The 17,781-nt window shown below is 45.1% G+C and overlaps 1 protein-coding gene across 1 annotated transcript; it reads left to right on the top strand.

Annotated features, from left to right (window-relative positions):
- The first annotated feature begins 6,183 nt into the window (after nt 1–6,183).
- MS4A8 (membrane spanning 4-domains A8) lies at nt 6,184–16,991 on the top strand. The gene is given in 8 exon segments (XM_062197392.1): nt 6,184–6,402; nt 8,608–8,623; nt 8,626–8,729; nt 11,860–11,919; nt 13,225–13,362; nt 16,193–16,306; nt 16,900–16,933; nt 16,936–16,991. Coding segments are annotated over 8 exon segments (741 nt in total).
- Nucleotides 16,992–17,781: the final 790 nt, after the last annotated feature.

Here is a 17,781-nt window from a genome sequence, read left to right as displayed (position 1 = left end):
GTTCTACCTTTCAAATATATAAATAAAATTTAAACAAACAAATGAAAGAAGCCAGATTAGTCTTCTCTATTACCTTCTCTTACCCAAGGGAAGATTTCCTCGTCTATTCTCTAGGAAAAGAGAGTTAGCACTTTTCAGCATAGTATATGAAATAAATACCATAATACAGCATTGGAAATCTGAGTCTAAGAAGATGAGGTGTCCCAGTTCAACAAGGGGCAAAAAAAAAAAAAATAAGGCAGGAAAGACAGTGAATTCCTCCTTCCTTTGGGGAAGGCAACTTGCTTTGCTGAGTCCACAAATTCAAATGCTAATCTCACCCAGAATCATCCACATAGACATATCCAATAAGAAGACACATAAAGTTAAGTATCACAAATGAGAGCAATATAAACAAACGAGTCTGGGAGTGGGCATTTAGCCAAGATGCCCATATCCCACATTGGAGCACCTGGTTTTCGTTCCTGAGTCTGGCTCCTAACTAGCTTCCCACCGGTGTAGACCCTGGGAGGCAGTGGTGATTGCTCAAGTAATGGGGTTCCTGCAATCCATGTGGGAGACCTGGATTGCATTCCTGACTCCTGGTTCCTTCCTCAGACCAATCAGGCCATTGGGCATTGTGGGCATTTGAGAAATAAATCAGCATATAGGATCTCTCTCTTTCTCTCTCTCTCTCTCTCTCTCTCTCTCTCTCTCTCTCTCTCTCCTCCCTCCCCACTCTATTTCAAATAAATTACTAAAAAAGAATAGGGGCTGCGAATCTAGGAGCTTCGTTAGAGTCTCCTAGGGTCCATTCACTTGGGGCATCTTCCACTGCTTTCCCAGGCCACCAGCAGGGAGCTGGATGTGAAGTGGAGCAAGCAGGACTCAAACTGGCATCTGTAGGCAATTCCAGCGTCGCAGGTGGTGGCTTGACCCCTTTCACCACGATGCTGTGGGCCTGCCTTTTAAGTTTTCCTGGAGGAGGCAGGTCCCACCCCTCCCAGTCCTTACCCAAGGACCAATCCTGAAACTCACAGGGTGAACACTGTTGTGTATTCTGTAACCTCCTGGCCTGTGTGCAGAATATGGGCCTGACCTCAAAGAGCTCACAGCCAGCAAAAGGGAGCTTGAGAACGGGTGCTCAGGGACCCGAGCCAAGGCCCAGGAAAAAAAAAAAAAGAATAGGGGCTGGCATTGTGGTGCAGCATGTTAAGCCACAGCAGGCAATGCTGGCATCGCAGATGGGCACTAATTCCAGTCTTGGTTGCTCCACTTCTGATCCAGCTCCCTGCTAATGTGCCTGGGAAGGCAGCAGAGAATGGCCCAAGTGCTTGGGCCCCTGCTGCCTACATGAGAGACTCAGATGAAGTTCCTGACTCCTGACTTTGCCTGGCCCAGCCCTGGCCTTTATGGCCATGTGAGGAGTGAATCAACAGATGTAAGCTCTTTCTCTCTCTCTCTTTCTCTCTCTCTCTCTCTCTCTGAAACCCTACCTTTCAAATAAATAAGTCTTTATTTAAAATAAAAAAGAATAGACAGAAAAACTATAAAGAATAAAAATTGCAAGTGATACTAGCCTGTCAGACGTTATAGTCACTACAAAGTCTCTATAGTTAAATAACACATGAATAGATAAATCAACCAGTGGAATAGAAGAGAAAGACCATAATTAGACTCAAATGCCTATAGAAATTTAACATAATATGCGGTCACTGTTGTGATACAGTGGGTTAAGCTTCTACTGCAACACCACCATTCCATATCAGAGCTTATGTCCCACATGTTCTGCTTCTAATCTAGCTCCCTGTTAACGTACCTGGGAAAGGAGGATCAGATGACCCAAGAGCTTGGGCCACTGCCATCCATATGCAAGAACTAGATGGAGTTCCAGGCTCCTGGCTTCAGCCTGGCCCAAGCCTGACCATTGAAGCCACTGGGGAAGTTAACCAGCAGATGGAAGACCTCTTTCTCTCCATCTCTCCCCCTCTCTCTGTTACTCTACCTTTCGCATATAAAAGTACATCTTCTAGGGCCAGCGCCGTGACTCAGTTGGCTAATCCTCTGCCTTGCGGCACCAGCACACCGGGTTCTAGTCCCAGTTGGGGCACCGGATTCTGTCCCAGTTGCCCCTCTTTCAGGCCAGCTCTCTGCTGTGGCCAGGGAGTGCAGTGGAGGATGGCCCAAGTCCTTGGGCCCTGCACCCCATGGGAGACCAGGAGAAGCACCTCGTTCCTGCCATTGGATCAGCGCGGTGCGCCGGCCGCAGTGCACCGGCCGCGGCAGCCATTGGAGGGTGAACCAACGGCAAAAGGAAAACCTTTCTCTCTGTCTCTCTCTCTCTCTCTCACTGTCCGCTCTGCCTGTCAAAAAAAAAAAAAAGTACATCTTCTAGAAAAAAGAAATTCAACATTTGACAAAAATAGCATTTCAGACTACTGAAGATGGACTGTCTTAATTGTTCTGGGTCAACTCAGAAGCTTTTTGGAAAAGTATAAAATTAAAACAACCTCTCACACTATTCATAAGAATAAACCCTAAACTATTAAGAATAAAAAGTGTAAAAAGTTAAAGCTATACAAATACCATAAAAACTACAGGTGAAGTCCTACACAAACTTGGTATCAGTAAAGGGTTTCAAACAATGGCTCAAAACACTTAATTAAAGATTGATTACTTTACTACATAAAATGTTTTTAAAACTTGAAGACAAAAAAAGTATAAACAAAGTCAAAATATTACTAAACTTGGAGAAGCTATACATAGACAAAAATTAATGTACATTCTTTTTTTTTAAGATTATTTATTTATTTGAAAGTCAGAGTTACACAGAGAGAGAACAAGAGGCAGAGAGAGAGAAAGAGCAAGAGCGAGAGCGAGAGAGAGAGAGAGAGAGAGGTCTTCCATCTGCTGGTTCACTCCCCAATTGGCCGCAACAGCCGGAGCCGTGTCCATCCGAAGCCAGGAGCTTCCTCCAGGTCTCCCACAAGGGTGCAGGGGTCCAAGGACTTGGGCCATCCTCTACTGCCTTCCCAGGCCACAGCTGAGAGCTGGATCGGAAGTGGTTCAGCCAAGGCTCGAATCGTCACCCATATGGGATGCCGGCACTGCAGGCAACGGCTTTACCCGCTACGCCACAGCGCTGGCCCCTGTACATTCTTAATATATTTATATAAGGAATTCTATAAGAGAGACAAGTGCCCAGAAATCTGACAGGAAATTGGGAAAACATGAACTTTGGCTCCAACTTTTCATCCCTATAACCTTGAATATCCTGGGCTGGTGATGTGGTGTAGTTGTTAAAGCCGCCACCTGCAGGGCCAGCATCCCATATGGGCACCAGTTCAAGTCCTGGCTGCTCCACTTCCGATCCAGCTCTCTGCTATGGCCTGGGAAAGCAGTGGAGGATGGCCAGAGCCCTTGGGCTCCTGCACCCACGTGAGAGACCTGGAGGAAGCTCCTGACTCCTGATTTCAGATCAGCACAGCTCCGGCCCTTGCAACCAACTGGGGAGTGACCCAGTAGATGGAAGACCTCTCTCTCTCTCTCTCTGCCTCTCCTTCTCTCTGTATAGCTCTGACTTTCAAACAAATAAATAAATCTTTAAAATAAATAAATAACTCTCAATATCCCTCACAACTAGCCATACCCAAACCAGGTCCTGCACCTTCTCCTCCATGTCCCCTGTGATGAGGTTCTTTCTGCTGACCATCCAACAAAGCTCTAGCTACCTTGTCCATCTTCACTTGTTCATCAGTGAGTATTTATTGAGTGCCGATTATATGCCAGTACAAATACAAAAGGAAATGTATCGTGGACAGCTCCATCCAGCTGCTTGTTGCCAAGGGCGGCAGTCCTTGTACATTTTGACCTGTGTTATTCACACGAAGTGTGCCATGGCTATGTTGCATGAGCTCTGGTGGCTGGTTTCTAATTGTATCTAGGCCCTGATTTAGATAAAAACAGATGGAAGTTGATTGTCAACCCCATTTCTACCTCTGCACCTCCACTCCTTACTTTATTTTCCACTTAGATTTCAGATGTCACCTTCTGTTTGAAGTCTTCCCTAATCCCTTCAAATCCAGCGAATCAGTTTCACCTCTATTCTCCCAGGGCGGGTGCTGATCTCTCTGCTGTGGAGCGTGCGGCGGGAGAGCTCCATACACCATGTCCGGGGGGCTGGATTCATTCCTGGGTCTGCCACAGCAACACTGGCACCATTAAACACTTGTCAAATGGAATCATATTTAATCGGCTTACTGTCCAAAAAACAAGGAAGTAAATATGGGTGGGGAGGTTTAGCTCTAAGCAACAGGTGGCCTGGCCAGCTCACAGGAAGAAAGTGAAGAGGACTTTGGAGCCCTCCATATTACCCAGCGAGACCTTGGGGGAAGCAAGTGCCCCAGAGCAGAGTCGGGAACAGTAGTCCAAGAGACTGGCTGCGGGCAGAGCACGGTGAGTGTCTCAACCCAGGGGCTGCTATGGATGACTGGGGGGTGGTCACTGGCTCTTTCTGCCAAACAGGAGTTGGGGGAGGCTGAGTCCGGGTGGAGGGCACAGCAAGGTCAGCTTTCTTGTTTGGGTTTGCTGCATTGCTCCAGAGTGTGTGAGCTAGCTGTTTTGTACTGGCTAGCTGTACTGCATCAGAGAGACAAAGAGACAGAATTTTAAAATTAAAAACCATACCAGATTTCCTAAGAGATCTAGAAAGCTAAGGCACCCAGTGGATATGCACTGCTGCAGCCATGAGCTTCCCTTGAGGGTGGTGCTCTCCCTTTAACCAAGACTGGGACCTTTCAGAATTCATGTTCATGCTCCTACCCTCGATTTCCTTTTCCAGAAAATGAAAGGTTTGAACTCGATGTTTTCCAAGAGACTCTCCAGCTTTGAAAGTTTTTATCATGTAGCAGGCAAAGCACCATGCAAAGATGGGAAAGGCACAGCCCAGGCACTCTGGTAGCACCTAGCCTCTCTGGGCCTAGATTTCCTTCTCCATAAAACTACATGGGTGTGAGAGTGATGGAGATGATTAATATTGATGAATCATTAACTGTCTGGCACCTCTCAAGTGCCCAATAGCTGGTATCAAGTGTTATCTCCAAAACAGGCTTAATAAGTTCCTAGAGATGCTCAAAGGAGCCAGTGGTAGCTGAAGTCCTTCTTAAGTAGAAACACACTCCTAACATCTACAGCGCAGTAGGATAACTGTGGTTGACCATTAGTCACCTATTTTAAAATAGCCAGGAGGGAAGGTTTTGAATGTCCTCAACACAAAGAAATGCTAAATGTTTGATCCAAGCACAGTACATTGTCTACATGTATTGAAATGCACACTGCAGCCCATAAATAATATATGTAATAATTATCTGTAAATTAAATGTTTTTAATTTTTTGCTTATTACTTTTTAAAGTTTTATTGAAATGCAGTATACATGCCAAGAAATGCACATCAGTGTATGGGTAAAAAGGTATTTGGTCCTCTGATCACACACAGAACCAACATACAAATTAAGAACAACACATTACAAGTACTCCAAGAGTCTTCGCTGTTCCCCCTCCTCCACTTCCCTTCTTTTTAATATGGTCTTTTAATATTATTCAGGGAAGGAATAGTTATAACTATGTACCAAATAATATGACATATGTCTAGTTTTTATACTCTATATATTAACAACCACAAAAAAGAGAAAGCATGTGGTATTTGGCTTTTGAGGTCTGATTTCAGTTAACATAATGATCTCCAGTTGCATTCATTTTGTTGCAACTGGAGAGTAATATTCCAACTGAGTAATATTCCATTATATATATTTATGTAAATATATATATATACACCACATTTTCTTTATTCAATCATCAGTTAATGGCATCTAAGTTGATTCTATACTTAGCTACTGGGCATTCAGACTCTATAAACATGGAGTACAGGTAACTCATATGCTAATTTCATTTCCTTTTAATAAATTCCCGGAAGTGGAATAGCTGAGTATATGGTAGATCTATTTTTAGTTTTCTGAGGAATATCCATCCTGTTTCCCATAATGGTTGAACCAGTTTGCATTTCCACCAACAGTATATTAGGGTACCTTTTTCTTTTCATCCTTGCCAGCATTTGTAATTTTTTGATTTTTGGATAATGACCATTTAAAATGTAAACTCAAATGCATATACATGTGAAGAATGACTCTGTGGCATTTTTTTTAGAGCATGAATTCTATGACTGCAGCAGGCCCCAAGGCAAATTCTGTGTTTGTGGTGGCACCCCACAACAAATACCCTGTGGCCCCAGGAGTCATGTCTCAGGTGCCCTTGGGTCCAGACAACCAGCCCCAAGTCCACCTGATTCCCGGGAATTCAGTTGGCTTGGTATCAAGTACGAATGAGCTGTCTACTCATAAACCTTTGAAAGAAGGCAAAGCCTTAGGGGTAAGTGTGGTTTTGCTTTGCAAGTCAGAGACCATATGTCTGGGGGTGGAGGTTGGGGAAGGTTTTTGGGGAGCTACAGAAACTCCAAGTCTACCAAGTGAGGTTGGAGCTGGCCTGGCTTTGTCAAGCACGTGTCAATGATGATCAGCTGTGTAGCACCACCAGAAGCCTCAGCAGAGAGCCTTATATTTTCTGATTTAGGCGTTTTAGGAAAGAGGAAGAATGGCATCCCAGAAGTGGTGCCCTTGAATGTTCATTCTGTTGCCAGCATCCCTTTTTTTGTTTTCTGGAAGAAAGTGGGTCTAACAAGCACAAAGTAGGTACCCAAGGTGGAGTTGAAACTCATTGGGATTGAATCTAATCTTTGCTGATTAGGAAAAGAAAAAGCCAGTTAGACAAGCAACAAAATGAGTCCACAACAATCAACAAAATGAGTCCACATAATCGACGAAATAAGAATCCATCACAAGAGTTGAAAGGCTATTCTGAGTAGGGCAAGCAGGTCCATTTCACGAAGAATCCAAAGGATGACATGAGTATATATGCTCCAGACAGCCCAGGTTGTCAAATATTGCTCTTGGGAGATTGGATTGATACAACCTGAATGGAGGGTGAATTTACAAAATACCCCATAATTCCATTTCTGAGGCTATTCTCCCTACACTCGGGAGAAATGTGGTATGTGTGTTTATTAATGACGGGATAGTTTGTGGTCAAAGAATGGAAACAGAGAAAATATCCTTCATTGTATTGCTGCTTAAGCCAATGTATTGTACATACTAAGAATGGCATGAATCAGACCTACAAAAGGATCAAAGAAGCTCTTTATATAGTTATATGGACACACCCCAAAATACCTGGTCAATGGGAGAAAGTAAGGGATAGGCAGTGTATATAATTTATGAGCATTTCTGTGAATTTAAGGAAATATTTGCTACCACGATTGCTGAAGATATACATATGTAAGAGGACTTCAAAAAGTTTGTGAAAATGAAATGAAAAAATAAGTTTATTTTTTGTGCAAAATTTTTGAAATCCATGCATATGTGCAGTCTTCAAAAAGTTCATGAAAGTGCTGGTATGTGATACAGTGAGTTAAGCCACCACTTGGGACAGTGGCATCCCATTTTGGAGTGCTGGTGCTAGTCCCTGCTGCTCTGCTTCTGACCCAGCTTCCGGCTAATACATCTGGGAAGGCAGCAGAGGACGGTCCAAGTACTTATGCCCTTGCCATTCATACAGGAGACCAAGATGGACTTCCTTGCTCCCAGCTTTCAGCCTGTCCCAGACCTGATTGTTGTGGACATCTGGGGAGTGAACCAGCAGATGCAAGATAGATAGATCTCTCTCTCTCTCTCTCTCTCTCTCTCTCTCCCCCTCTCTCTCTTTTTTCCTCCCTCCTTCTCTCTCAATCACTCTGCTTTTTAAGTAAACAAATGGATAAAATTTTTAAAGTTTATATTATAAAAAGCATGCATGTATTTCAAAATTTTTGCACCAAAATATATATGTACAGGGTATTCAAAATATTTTCATGGAAAATAGAATCAAATGCAATGTTTGTCTCATATGTGTGTGTGTGTGTATATATAATTTATAAGCAATTTATGCAGAATTTATCTGTATTAGTTTCCTGGCTCTGCCTTAACAAAGGACCATAAAGTGGGTGGCTTAGAACAACAGGAATGTGCTGTCTCATGGTTCCAGAAGCTGGAAATCTGAGATGAAGGTGTCAGGGGGCATCCTCCCTCTGAAGGCACTAGGAAAGGATCTTTGGGAGACACCCAGACCAGTTTCCACACCACAGCACTGTTCATTGCAATATTATGTAGAATGAAAAAAATAGAAACAATCCCACTCATCCAAAGTCCCAATATTCCAAACATCTAGGAGACCCTAAGAAAGTGTTTGAAGAATACTTAGTACCATTCGCAGTGAAATATTAACTTCATAAAATACCCAGCCAGTTTATATTATCAAGGTATATATTAGAAAAAGTAGTAGACAAGTATACACCAAAAAGTAAATGATTGTTTTCTCCAGCTGGGGGGAAATTGTGGGTAGTTTTTATTTTATTTTTATTTTTCCCATGTAACTTTTTAGACCAGGAAAATAAAATTAATTATTAAAATGAAACCGTGGCTCCAAAGGGAGGCAGGACACAGTCTCAGAAACAAAGGTTTCACTATGTGGCTCTCCCAACAGGCTGTCCAGATCCTGATCGCCTGGCGCACCTAGGCCTCGGCGTGGTCATGGCCACCCTCCGCTCCGAGTACTACGTCCCCATCTCCTTCTATGGAGGCTTTCCCTTCTGGGGAGGCAGCTGGGTAAGGAAGGTGGGGCCCCTGCATGGGAGTTGACCCAGGGCCACTTTGTCAAGTTATGCAACTTGTGCCCTGCAGAAGGTGCCCAGCCCTGACAGCACTGGGAGGCCTGTTAACCCCATGTGTTGGCATGTGAGGGCTGCCATGCCAAAGGACCACACACAGAAGTGTGTGATCTCACAGGTCTGGAAGCCACAAGTCCAAGGTCAAGGGATCTGTGTGTTGGCTTCCAGATGGTCATCTTCTTTCTGTGTCTTTATGTGGTCTTTGCACTGTGCCTGTCTTTGTCCTTGTCTCCTCTTTATAAAGACACCAGTTGTATTAGACTCGAGTCCAACTTAATGACCTCATTTAACCTAACCACCCCTTTGAAGACTCTATTCCTAAACTCAGATACATTCAAGTACTGAGAGATAGGACTTCAGCATACCAAAAAAAAAAAAAAAGATTCAGGGAGGACAGAGGGACACAGTTCAGTCCCCAGTATCACGTGGCAGCCACCCAGCAAGAACAGCTTTTCTACTTCACCCACCTTGAGGATCATAGAACCACTGGTTCATCAACCTAGAGTTGGCACCTTTTCTTTATTCACTAAAAAAGCACTCATGTATAAAAATGCCCTGGGAATGGCCCGCTAGTATTATCCAACAGAGGCCCACCAGCCTGAGCTGCAGAAGAAAGATCCTGTCCAGGGGCCAGCAGTGGCTTCCCAGCCACAGAACAGCCAGGGCAGAGGAGACGCAGCCTACAGTGCACAGCTGGGCTGTGGAGGCCCTGTCTGGCCAAGTATCAGGCATGTTAATTATGCTGTACCTTTCTAGAAGGTTCCTACCTTTCATTCCATTCTCAGAGTGGTTCACGACTCCACAGAAGGTTGAGAACCTCCGTGCTTCCTTCTCCACTCCAGTTCATGGCCTCTGTGACTCTTTTTTGCTCTCCCTAATGTCCCCTTCCACATACACACACACCCTTCCTCACCTCCCCTCTTCTCCACTTCCTTCTCTCCTTTTTCTCTCTTCTGTTACAATCTTTCTGCTGACTCACATACCCACCTGTGACGCACATGCAACTTTTCTCACAAACCACAAAACTCCAGCGTAACTTGGATGCCAACCCAAGTCACCCTACCCCTTACAATTGAAACAAAACAGCCTAGAGCCATCTCCCACCACCCCCGCGCTGGGTCTGCAGAACAGCAGAGCTCAGTGTCTGGAGTGTATGCTCCGTGGTCCCCACACACAGCTCACCTGCCAAGGCCATGGTCTTTCCTCTGCACAGACCCAGACTTGGAGCTTGGCTGCTTTTGCTCCACTAACCACCCATAAGGCACCCATGTCTGCATATCTAACCTTGGTGGAGTTTGGGGCTAAGAGGGGACTAACATCAGGGCCGCACAAACACGTGCTATTGAGCGTTAGACTCTACTGAGTGTGGGCAAGCGTTCAGTGCAGGCCTCTCAAACCCCTCGCTGGCTTTCCCCTCCTCTGCCAAGCTGCTTAGTACTCCCAGCCTGCACGACCTTCCTCACTTTTGATTGCAGGGCAGTTTGGGTGTTTTCTGCCCTTTTCCTTCAGAACTGTCTATGCCACACAGAGTTTTAATATCCTCTTCCTGTAAATGCACAAACAAGAAAGAAGTGGATGAGGGTGCCAGTAGTTGAGTCCCTGCCACTCACGTAGGAGACCCAGATTGAGTTCCAGGTTCCCCTCTTCAGCCTGGACCAGCCCCAACTATTGTGTAGTAAACCAGCAGCTGGGAAATCTGTGTGTCTTTCTACCTCTCAAATAAATAAATAATTATAAATTCCATTTCTTATTTCTCTTCCTTCCCTTCAAGTTTCCATAATGAGAAGCTTGTGAAACTGAGATTTCTTTTCCCACTTATAGGAAAATATTGCATTCCCTTGGAAGGCAAGATCAGAAAGAATACGTTTTCATTATAAATGACTATTTCCACTCCATGACACAGGAATCGCCCACAGCATTAAGAACGTGGGCTCTGGAGTCAAGCTGCTTGGGTTTGATTCCTGGCTTTGCTACTTATTTGGGTGAGCGTTGGTGCGTTATTTAAAATCTGCAAGGTTCAGTCTTCCCAACTGTAAACTAGGGCTAACAGTAGTCCTTGATGGGATACCATGCCAAGTTTGAAAAACAATTCAAGTAGTTGGAGGGGGGGGTTAGAGAGTAAAAGGGCATGATTGCCCATGGGGATGGGGTTTCTTTGGGGGCAGGTGACAAAAATATTCTCAACTTAGTTGTGGTAATGGTGACACAACTCTATATACTAAACAGATTGTACACTTCAAGTGGTGAGCTGTGTGATGTGTGAATTATATCTCAGTGAAGCCATTTTTTAAAAGCTCTTCATGTAGTGTTCATGAAAAGCAAACAGTAGGTTTTTGTTCAATTGTAGCTCATACCCTTTCAGACCACTCTGGCTATCACATTGGGAAAACCCCAGTGACCACAATATGTAGAGAATGCCAGTGTTGAGATGACATGTGCAGAATCTACTCCATCAGCTTTGTGTTTGATGCTCGGCATCAGAGGCACAATATGTACCTGAGTAACTAAAGTGTGCTCCTCGAGATAAGTAAACAGGCAAAGACTATTATGGTGCCTATTGCCAAAGGCAGCAGAGAAGCTGGTAATCCCTCCTTGTCCCCTCCAGAGTGCCTAAGTCTGCTGAGTCATACCATAAAGGTTAGAAAGCAGTACAGCATGCATATGGGGAAACAAGAGAGTGAAGTAAGCAACCACTCTTGGAGTGTCTCCCATGTGCAAGTTATTCTAAGTGCCAGATGCAGGACCCCAATGATCCCATGACAGTGACACTTAGGAAGAGAGAGAAGTGCTTCTGTTTTTCAGATGAGAAAGTCGTAACTTGACCAAAGAACACATGACTTTCAAGCCAGAATTTAAAACTAGGTCTGCTGGACCCTACAGTCTATGTCTATCCATCCTCACTTCCCTGTCACGTGGTGCAAAACAGCTCACTTATTGTATACCCTGTGGTGAGCTTATGGTCCCAGCAAAGAGACAGGGAGAATCTGTGAGTGGCCAGAACTACGGAAGCCTGAGGAACAGTGACCTAAGCCATGATCACCTTTTGAACCCCCTCTCTTCGTTGTCAGTTTATCATTTCAGGATCACTGTCAGTGGCGGCAGAAAATCAGCCCAAGTCTTCCTGCCTGGTAAGTCCAGCTCTCCCAGCAGGAGCCCCAAAGGATAGTGTCACAAAGGATGAAATGAGGCTAACAGACAATTCCTCCCTCGTCCTTGAACCTACTATTCTAACCAGACACAGGGATCTTGCACACATATTCGCTCAGACACACAAGCCATATGAGCCTGGACTTGAAGGTGGCAAAGACCCCAGAGGATTCAGAGGAGGGGAGAGGTAATAAAGAAAGCATCAGAAAGAAAAGATGAGGCCTCCCTGGGAGGCCCTTGCAGATGGACGTACGCAGCTCCCTGGGGCCCGGGGCCCTCTCCAGAAAAGCAAGGAGCCAAGAGAGCCTGAAGCCATTCCTAGAACAGTCCCAAAGTTTCCAGCACCTGCCTCCCAGAGGAATCCAGCCAAGCAAGCTCAGAAAATCTACTTGAACAAACCTTTGTACTCTTGGAGTGTCTGAGCCTATTGCATCTCAAGACACTAGGGCCAAGACTCTTATGGGATAAATGGGTTTAGTGTTTCCCAAAGATCATTTCTGAGAACTCTTGTCCCACATTGTGCTCTGTAAAGACAGCTAGGCTAACAAATCTCTATTTACTGCCCCCTCTCTGGAAGATCCACAATGTTCATTAAAAGCTTTTTTTTTTTTTAATTTATTTTTTTGACAGGCAGAGTTAGACACTGAGAGAGAGAGAGACAGAGAGAAAGGTTTTCCTTCCATTGGTTCACCCCCCGAAATGGCCGCTACAGCCAGTGTGCTGCGCCGATCCGAAGCCAGGAGCCTGGTGCCTGCTCCTGGTCTCCCATGTGGGTGCAGGGCCCAAGGACCTGGGCCATCCTCCACTGCACTCCCGGGCCACAGTAGAGAGCTGGACAGGAAGAGGGGCAACCAGGACAGAATCTGACGCCCCGACCGAGACTAGAACCCGGTGTGCTGGCGCCACAGGCGGAGGATTAGCCTAGTGAGCCGCTATTAAAAGCTTTTAAAAGTCCTGCAGATCTGCTTACCTGTGTTGAACCTAGCATTTTTCAAAGCTGATTTACCCCCAAATCTCCATGCACAGACCACCTCTTTCCTTGCTGAAAACATAGAGTTCTAGACACTTACACTTAGAAATGCTCTTTGATGGAAACAGAGTTGAATGGTGGTAATGGTTACACAACATTATGAAACTACTTATTACTATTGAACTTTCAATTTAAGATGGTAAATTTTTACACAATAAAAATTGGGGAGAATAAAAGAAACACTTGTTGAATCTCTACTATCTCAGCTATAATGGCCTTCTTCTCTCACCCAGACCATCTGTGTCTTCTTTTTCAGCTGAACGGCAGTGTGGGCGTGAACATCTTCAGTGCAATCTGTTCTGCAGTTGGAATCGTACTGTTCATCACGGATATAAGTATCATCAGCACACATAAACTCCCCAACTATTATGTCCCCTTTGAGACCAGGGGTGTGGTGAGTATCCCTCTTAACAAAAGATCCTACAGGTCCTGACAGCTGTGTTTAGAAAAATCACCAGAAAGGGTACAACAAGCAAGCATCCTCACCAAGCATTGTGGGGAAAGTTGGTGTTATCAGAATCATAGCCAACCTCAAATCGTTGACCTGTAGCCTTAAGCACATGACTTTTAGTACTCTTGGTTTCTGCCTTTGTAAAGCAGGACCTACTCTATGTATTCAGAGGAGTAAATGTAATAGTGCATGTAATGTCTATGGACCCATCAACCAGCTTCCCTATTCCCATCCTTTGACTTCTCCCCATTCCTATAGACCAGGGGTCAGCAAATGTTTTTCTCTAAAGGACCAGATAGTAAATGTTGTAAGCTTTGCTGGCTAAACTGTCTGTATTGTAGCTACAGCTGCCCCATTGCAGTCAGAGAAAACAGTAAGCAAATAAGCAGAGCTATGTTCTGGTTAAACATGACTTACAACGTAGGCAGCAGGCAGAATTTAGCCCATGGATCATAATTTACCAACCTGTGCTCTAGACCAATGCTGTTTAACAGAAGTATACTTCAAACGGCATATATGATTTTAATTTTCCAGTTTCCATATTAAAGAAACAAAACAGTGACATTAGGTTTAATATTTTACTTAACCTAACATTTAAAATGTTGTTACTTCAACCTGTAATCAGTTTTTAAAAATTATTAATTCAATATTTCAATTCGGTGGTATCAAAATGTTTGAAATCCACCGTGTATTCTGTCCTTAAAGTACATCTCAAGGGGCCGGCACCATGGCTCACTTAGTTAATCCTCCGCCTGTGGCACTGGCATCCCATATGGGCACCGGATTCTGGTCCTGATTGCTCCTCTTCCAGTCTAGCTCTCTGCTCTGGCCAGGGAGTGCAGTGGAGGATGGCCCAAGTGCCTGGGCCCTGCACCCGCATGGGAGACCAGGAAGAAGCACCTGGCTCCTGGCTTCGGATCGGTGCAGTGCCGGCCGTGGCAGCCATTTGGGGAGTGAACCAACAGAAGGAAGACCTTTCTCTCTGTCTGTCTCTCTCACTGTCTATAACTCTACCTGTCAAAAAAAGAAAAAAGGGCCAGCGCCGTGGCTCAACAGGCTAATCCTCCGCCTAGCGGCGCTGGCACACCAAGTTCTAGTCCCAGTCGGGGCACCAGATTCTGTCCCGGTTGCCCCTCTTCCAGGCCAGCTCTCTGCTGTGGTCAGGGAGTGCAGTGGAGGATGGCCCAAGTACTTGGGTCCTGCACCCCATGGGAGACCAGGAGAAGCAACTGGCTCCTGCCTTCGGAACAGCGCGGTGCGCCGGCCGCAGCATGCCAGCCACAGCGGCCATTGGAGGGTGAACCAACGGCAAAAGGAAAATCTTTCTCTCTGTCTCTCTCTCTCTCTCTCACTGTCCGCTCTGCCTGTCAAAAAGTTAAAAAAGAAAAAAGAAAAAAGTACATCTCAATTTGGGACTGGTCACATTTCAAGTGCTCAACAGCTCCAGGGGGATTGTGGCTACTGAATTGGACAGGTGACTCTCTGTGAGCTAACTCAGTCCCTTCACCTGCACAACTGATTCATCCTCCCTGACTCACTCACACTCTGCTCCTCTTCCCCGCCTCCTCTGGTCTCTACCTGATTAATTTTCTCTCCTTTACTGGAGTCATATTCCAACAGCCAGGAAGCTTGCTTCTCCTGCATCCACCTTAAAAACCAAGCCAACAACTCTTCCATGTGCTTCTCCTCTCAGCTACCATGCAATTTCCTTAGTCCTCCTCGCCAAGAGCATTTTTTACACTCACTATCTCCAATTTTCTCCTCTCGTGTTCTCTCTTGGACCCACTCCAATCACAATTTCCTCCTCATATCTCCAAAAACCTGCTCTGCTCCCACGCCCCAATCATTCCTCCTCTCTGCTGACTCCCCTTGCTTCCAGGTCCCTCCCCGGATGGTTGCTGTCTTCATCTCCTTTGCTGATTCTTCTCTTTTTCACCAATCTCTTAGGCTCAATCATAGGTCCTCTTCTTTTTTCTCTCTGCTAATTGGCTTGTCAATCCCACCCAGTTAATTGTCTTGAAACATCTTCCTTATAACAATGACTCTTGAATGCACAGCTCCACCTCCCACACTCCAGTCTGGCAAAACCTATAGCCCACTATTCAGCTTGAAATTCACAAATCAGGTTCTCCAGATTTCACTTCCCAATCTTCTCTACCTGGATTTCCTTATCTCAATGGATAGCAACCCTCTGGTTACGTTTGCTGGCCCAAAACCTTGGAGTAATCATTGGCCCCATCTGTCTGTGACATCTTACAGGTAACTCTTTAGAGAACATTGTTCATTATATTTTCAAAACCCATCCAGAAATCAATCATTTTCCCCCAGTTCCTATATTTCCACATGGTCCCAAGCCACCACATCTCTCTTATACTCCCGACACAGCCTGCTGCCTACTCTCTCTTCTTCCAGCCTGGCCTCCTCCGAGTTGTTGTTAGCACAGCCACCAGAGCAACCCCTAAGGTCACATCAATTCTATGCTCAGATTCGACTTATTCAGAAAACACTCCTAAAGCAACTTATCCAGAGTTTTCCTTAAACAATGCCTTCCTTTCCCTTAGAGGTGAACCGGTAGTAAATTCAAATAACAATTCTCTTCCACTCACACTTGAACGTCACAAAACCCAGGTAGATACTTTCCCCATGAAGCTAGGAGAGAACAGGGGACTACCCACAAGCCACAGAAATGGTCTAGCGCAGAGCCACTATTCCAGCTCAGATGTCTGGACTCCCAGTCCAGTGCTCATGTCCTCCCCATGCCTTCTGCTTCCAGAACCCTGAGATGGCTATTTCTGGTATGCTGCTCATCTTCTGCACCCTGGAGTTCTGCATTGCATGCACATCTTCCCACTTTGGCTGCCAGTTGACCTGCTGTCAACACAACAATGTGAGTCCTGGGGAGAATAGTGGGTGGGAAGATGCCCCAAAGAGGATGGAGAACAGAAGAGTCTTCATGTTACTTGTACTTTCCCAAGAGCAGCAGTCCTCCATCTAAAGTCTTCCATGCATTGCATGTCATTCTTCTTCCAACCTCAGGAGCTCACTGCCCTACTCCAGTTAGTGTTATTATAACAAAATATTGGGGACTGAATAACTTCTAAGTATACAAATTTATTTGGCCGCTGACTCTATTGTCTTAAAAGTGCAAACAGAAAGGTGCTAGAGTCTTCACGAGGGTCCTCTCTGGCTACATCAAAATATAGAAGAAGCAGAAATGCAAACAGCCACAAACATGTGGGGTGGCCTCCCTTTATGACAACCCACTCTTGCAAAAGCTAATGCACTCCTGTGAAATCCAGCCCCAGTAGATGGAGCCCTCATGATCTAGCTACCTCTCACCAGACCCCATCTCTTAAAGGTCCCACTACCTCAACACCACCACAGTAGGGACAAGGCTTCTGACACATCGACTTGTGAGGGACACACCATATCACCATATCCAAACCATCACATGTGCCCCCATGTGCTTGTGTTTTTCAGGTGGGTCTGGTCATCCCAAATGTCTATGCAGCCAATCAGTGGTAATCCCAGAACCATCGTGTTATTCCAATGTGATCCAAGGCTCCAGATAAGCAAATCCAAGATTCCAAAGGCAAAAGAGATCATCTCCTTTCTGTGCTCTATAACCCTTGTTCTTTCCTGGAAAACTGAGGGAAACATCTCTCCAACTGCTTGCACCCAGCTCTTCAAGCTTCCATTTAGCCTGGTTAAACCCTGCTATTCCTCAATGAAGTAAAAGATAGGAATTTAAGATGCATTTTAACAAAGCTTCCCAGGGCATATGCATCTCTCTGCACGAGGACATCCATGGATCTTTGTGCACACACATCTGAGTGCTTCTCATGTAGGAGACTGTAGATTGGAGGAATAAATTTCTAGACACCTAATCTTTACAGTTCCAATGATTCATTATTTAATAAATGTGTATTCATTATTTAATAAATGCATTTGATATGTTCAAAGATCTATTTATGACAAGAGGGGAGTGAACTTTGGTGAACGTGACATAGTCCCTGACTTCAAAGGAATTATGGACCAAAAGAGAGGACATCCCATGTGAGCAATTTTCTCAAACAGCAGCATTGGGGGGATGGTATTCAGAGGGAAAAAAAGAGATGATATGATTGATCCCGGCAGTGATGCAGTCAGAGATGAAGAAAGCAGAGAATAAGCCTGGTTGAAGGAACAACATTTGAGTGAGGCATCAAAGGTGAAGAAAGGGTCAGCATCGTGAAGCAGCAGCTTGAGCCACTGCTTTTGATGCTGGCACCCCATGTCAGAGAGCTGGTTCCAGTCCTGGCTGCTCTGCTTCCATGCCAACTTCCTGCTAATGTACCTAGGAGGGCAATAGAGGAGAGCTCA

Source organism: Lepus europaeus, chromosome 7 (assembly GCF_033115175.1).
Source record: "Lepus europaeus isolate LE1 chromosome 7, mLepTim1.pri, whole genome shotgun sequence".
Classification (NCBI taxonomy): domain Eukaryota; kingdom Metazoa; phylum Chordata; class Mammalia; order Lagomorpha; family Leporidae; genus Lepus; species Lepus europaeus.
This window is presented reverse-complemented; position numbering and strand designations above follow the sequence as displayed.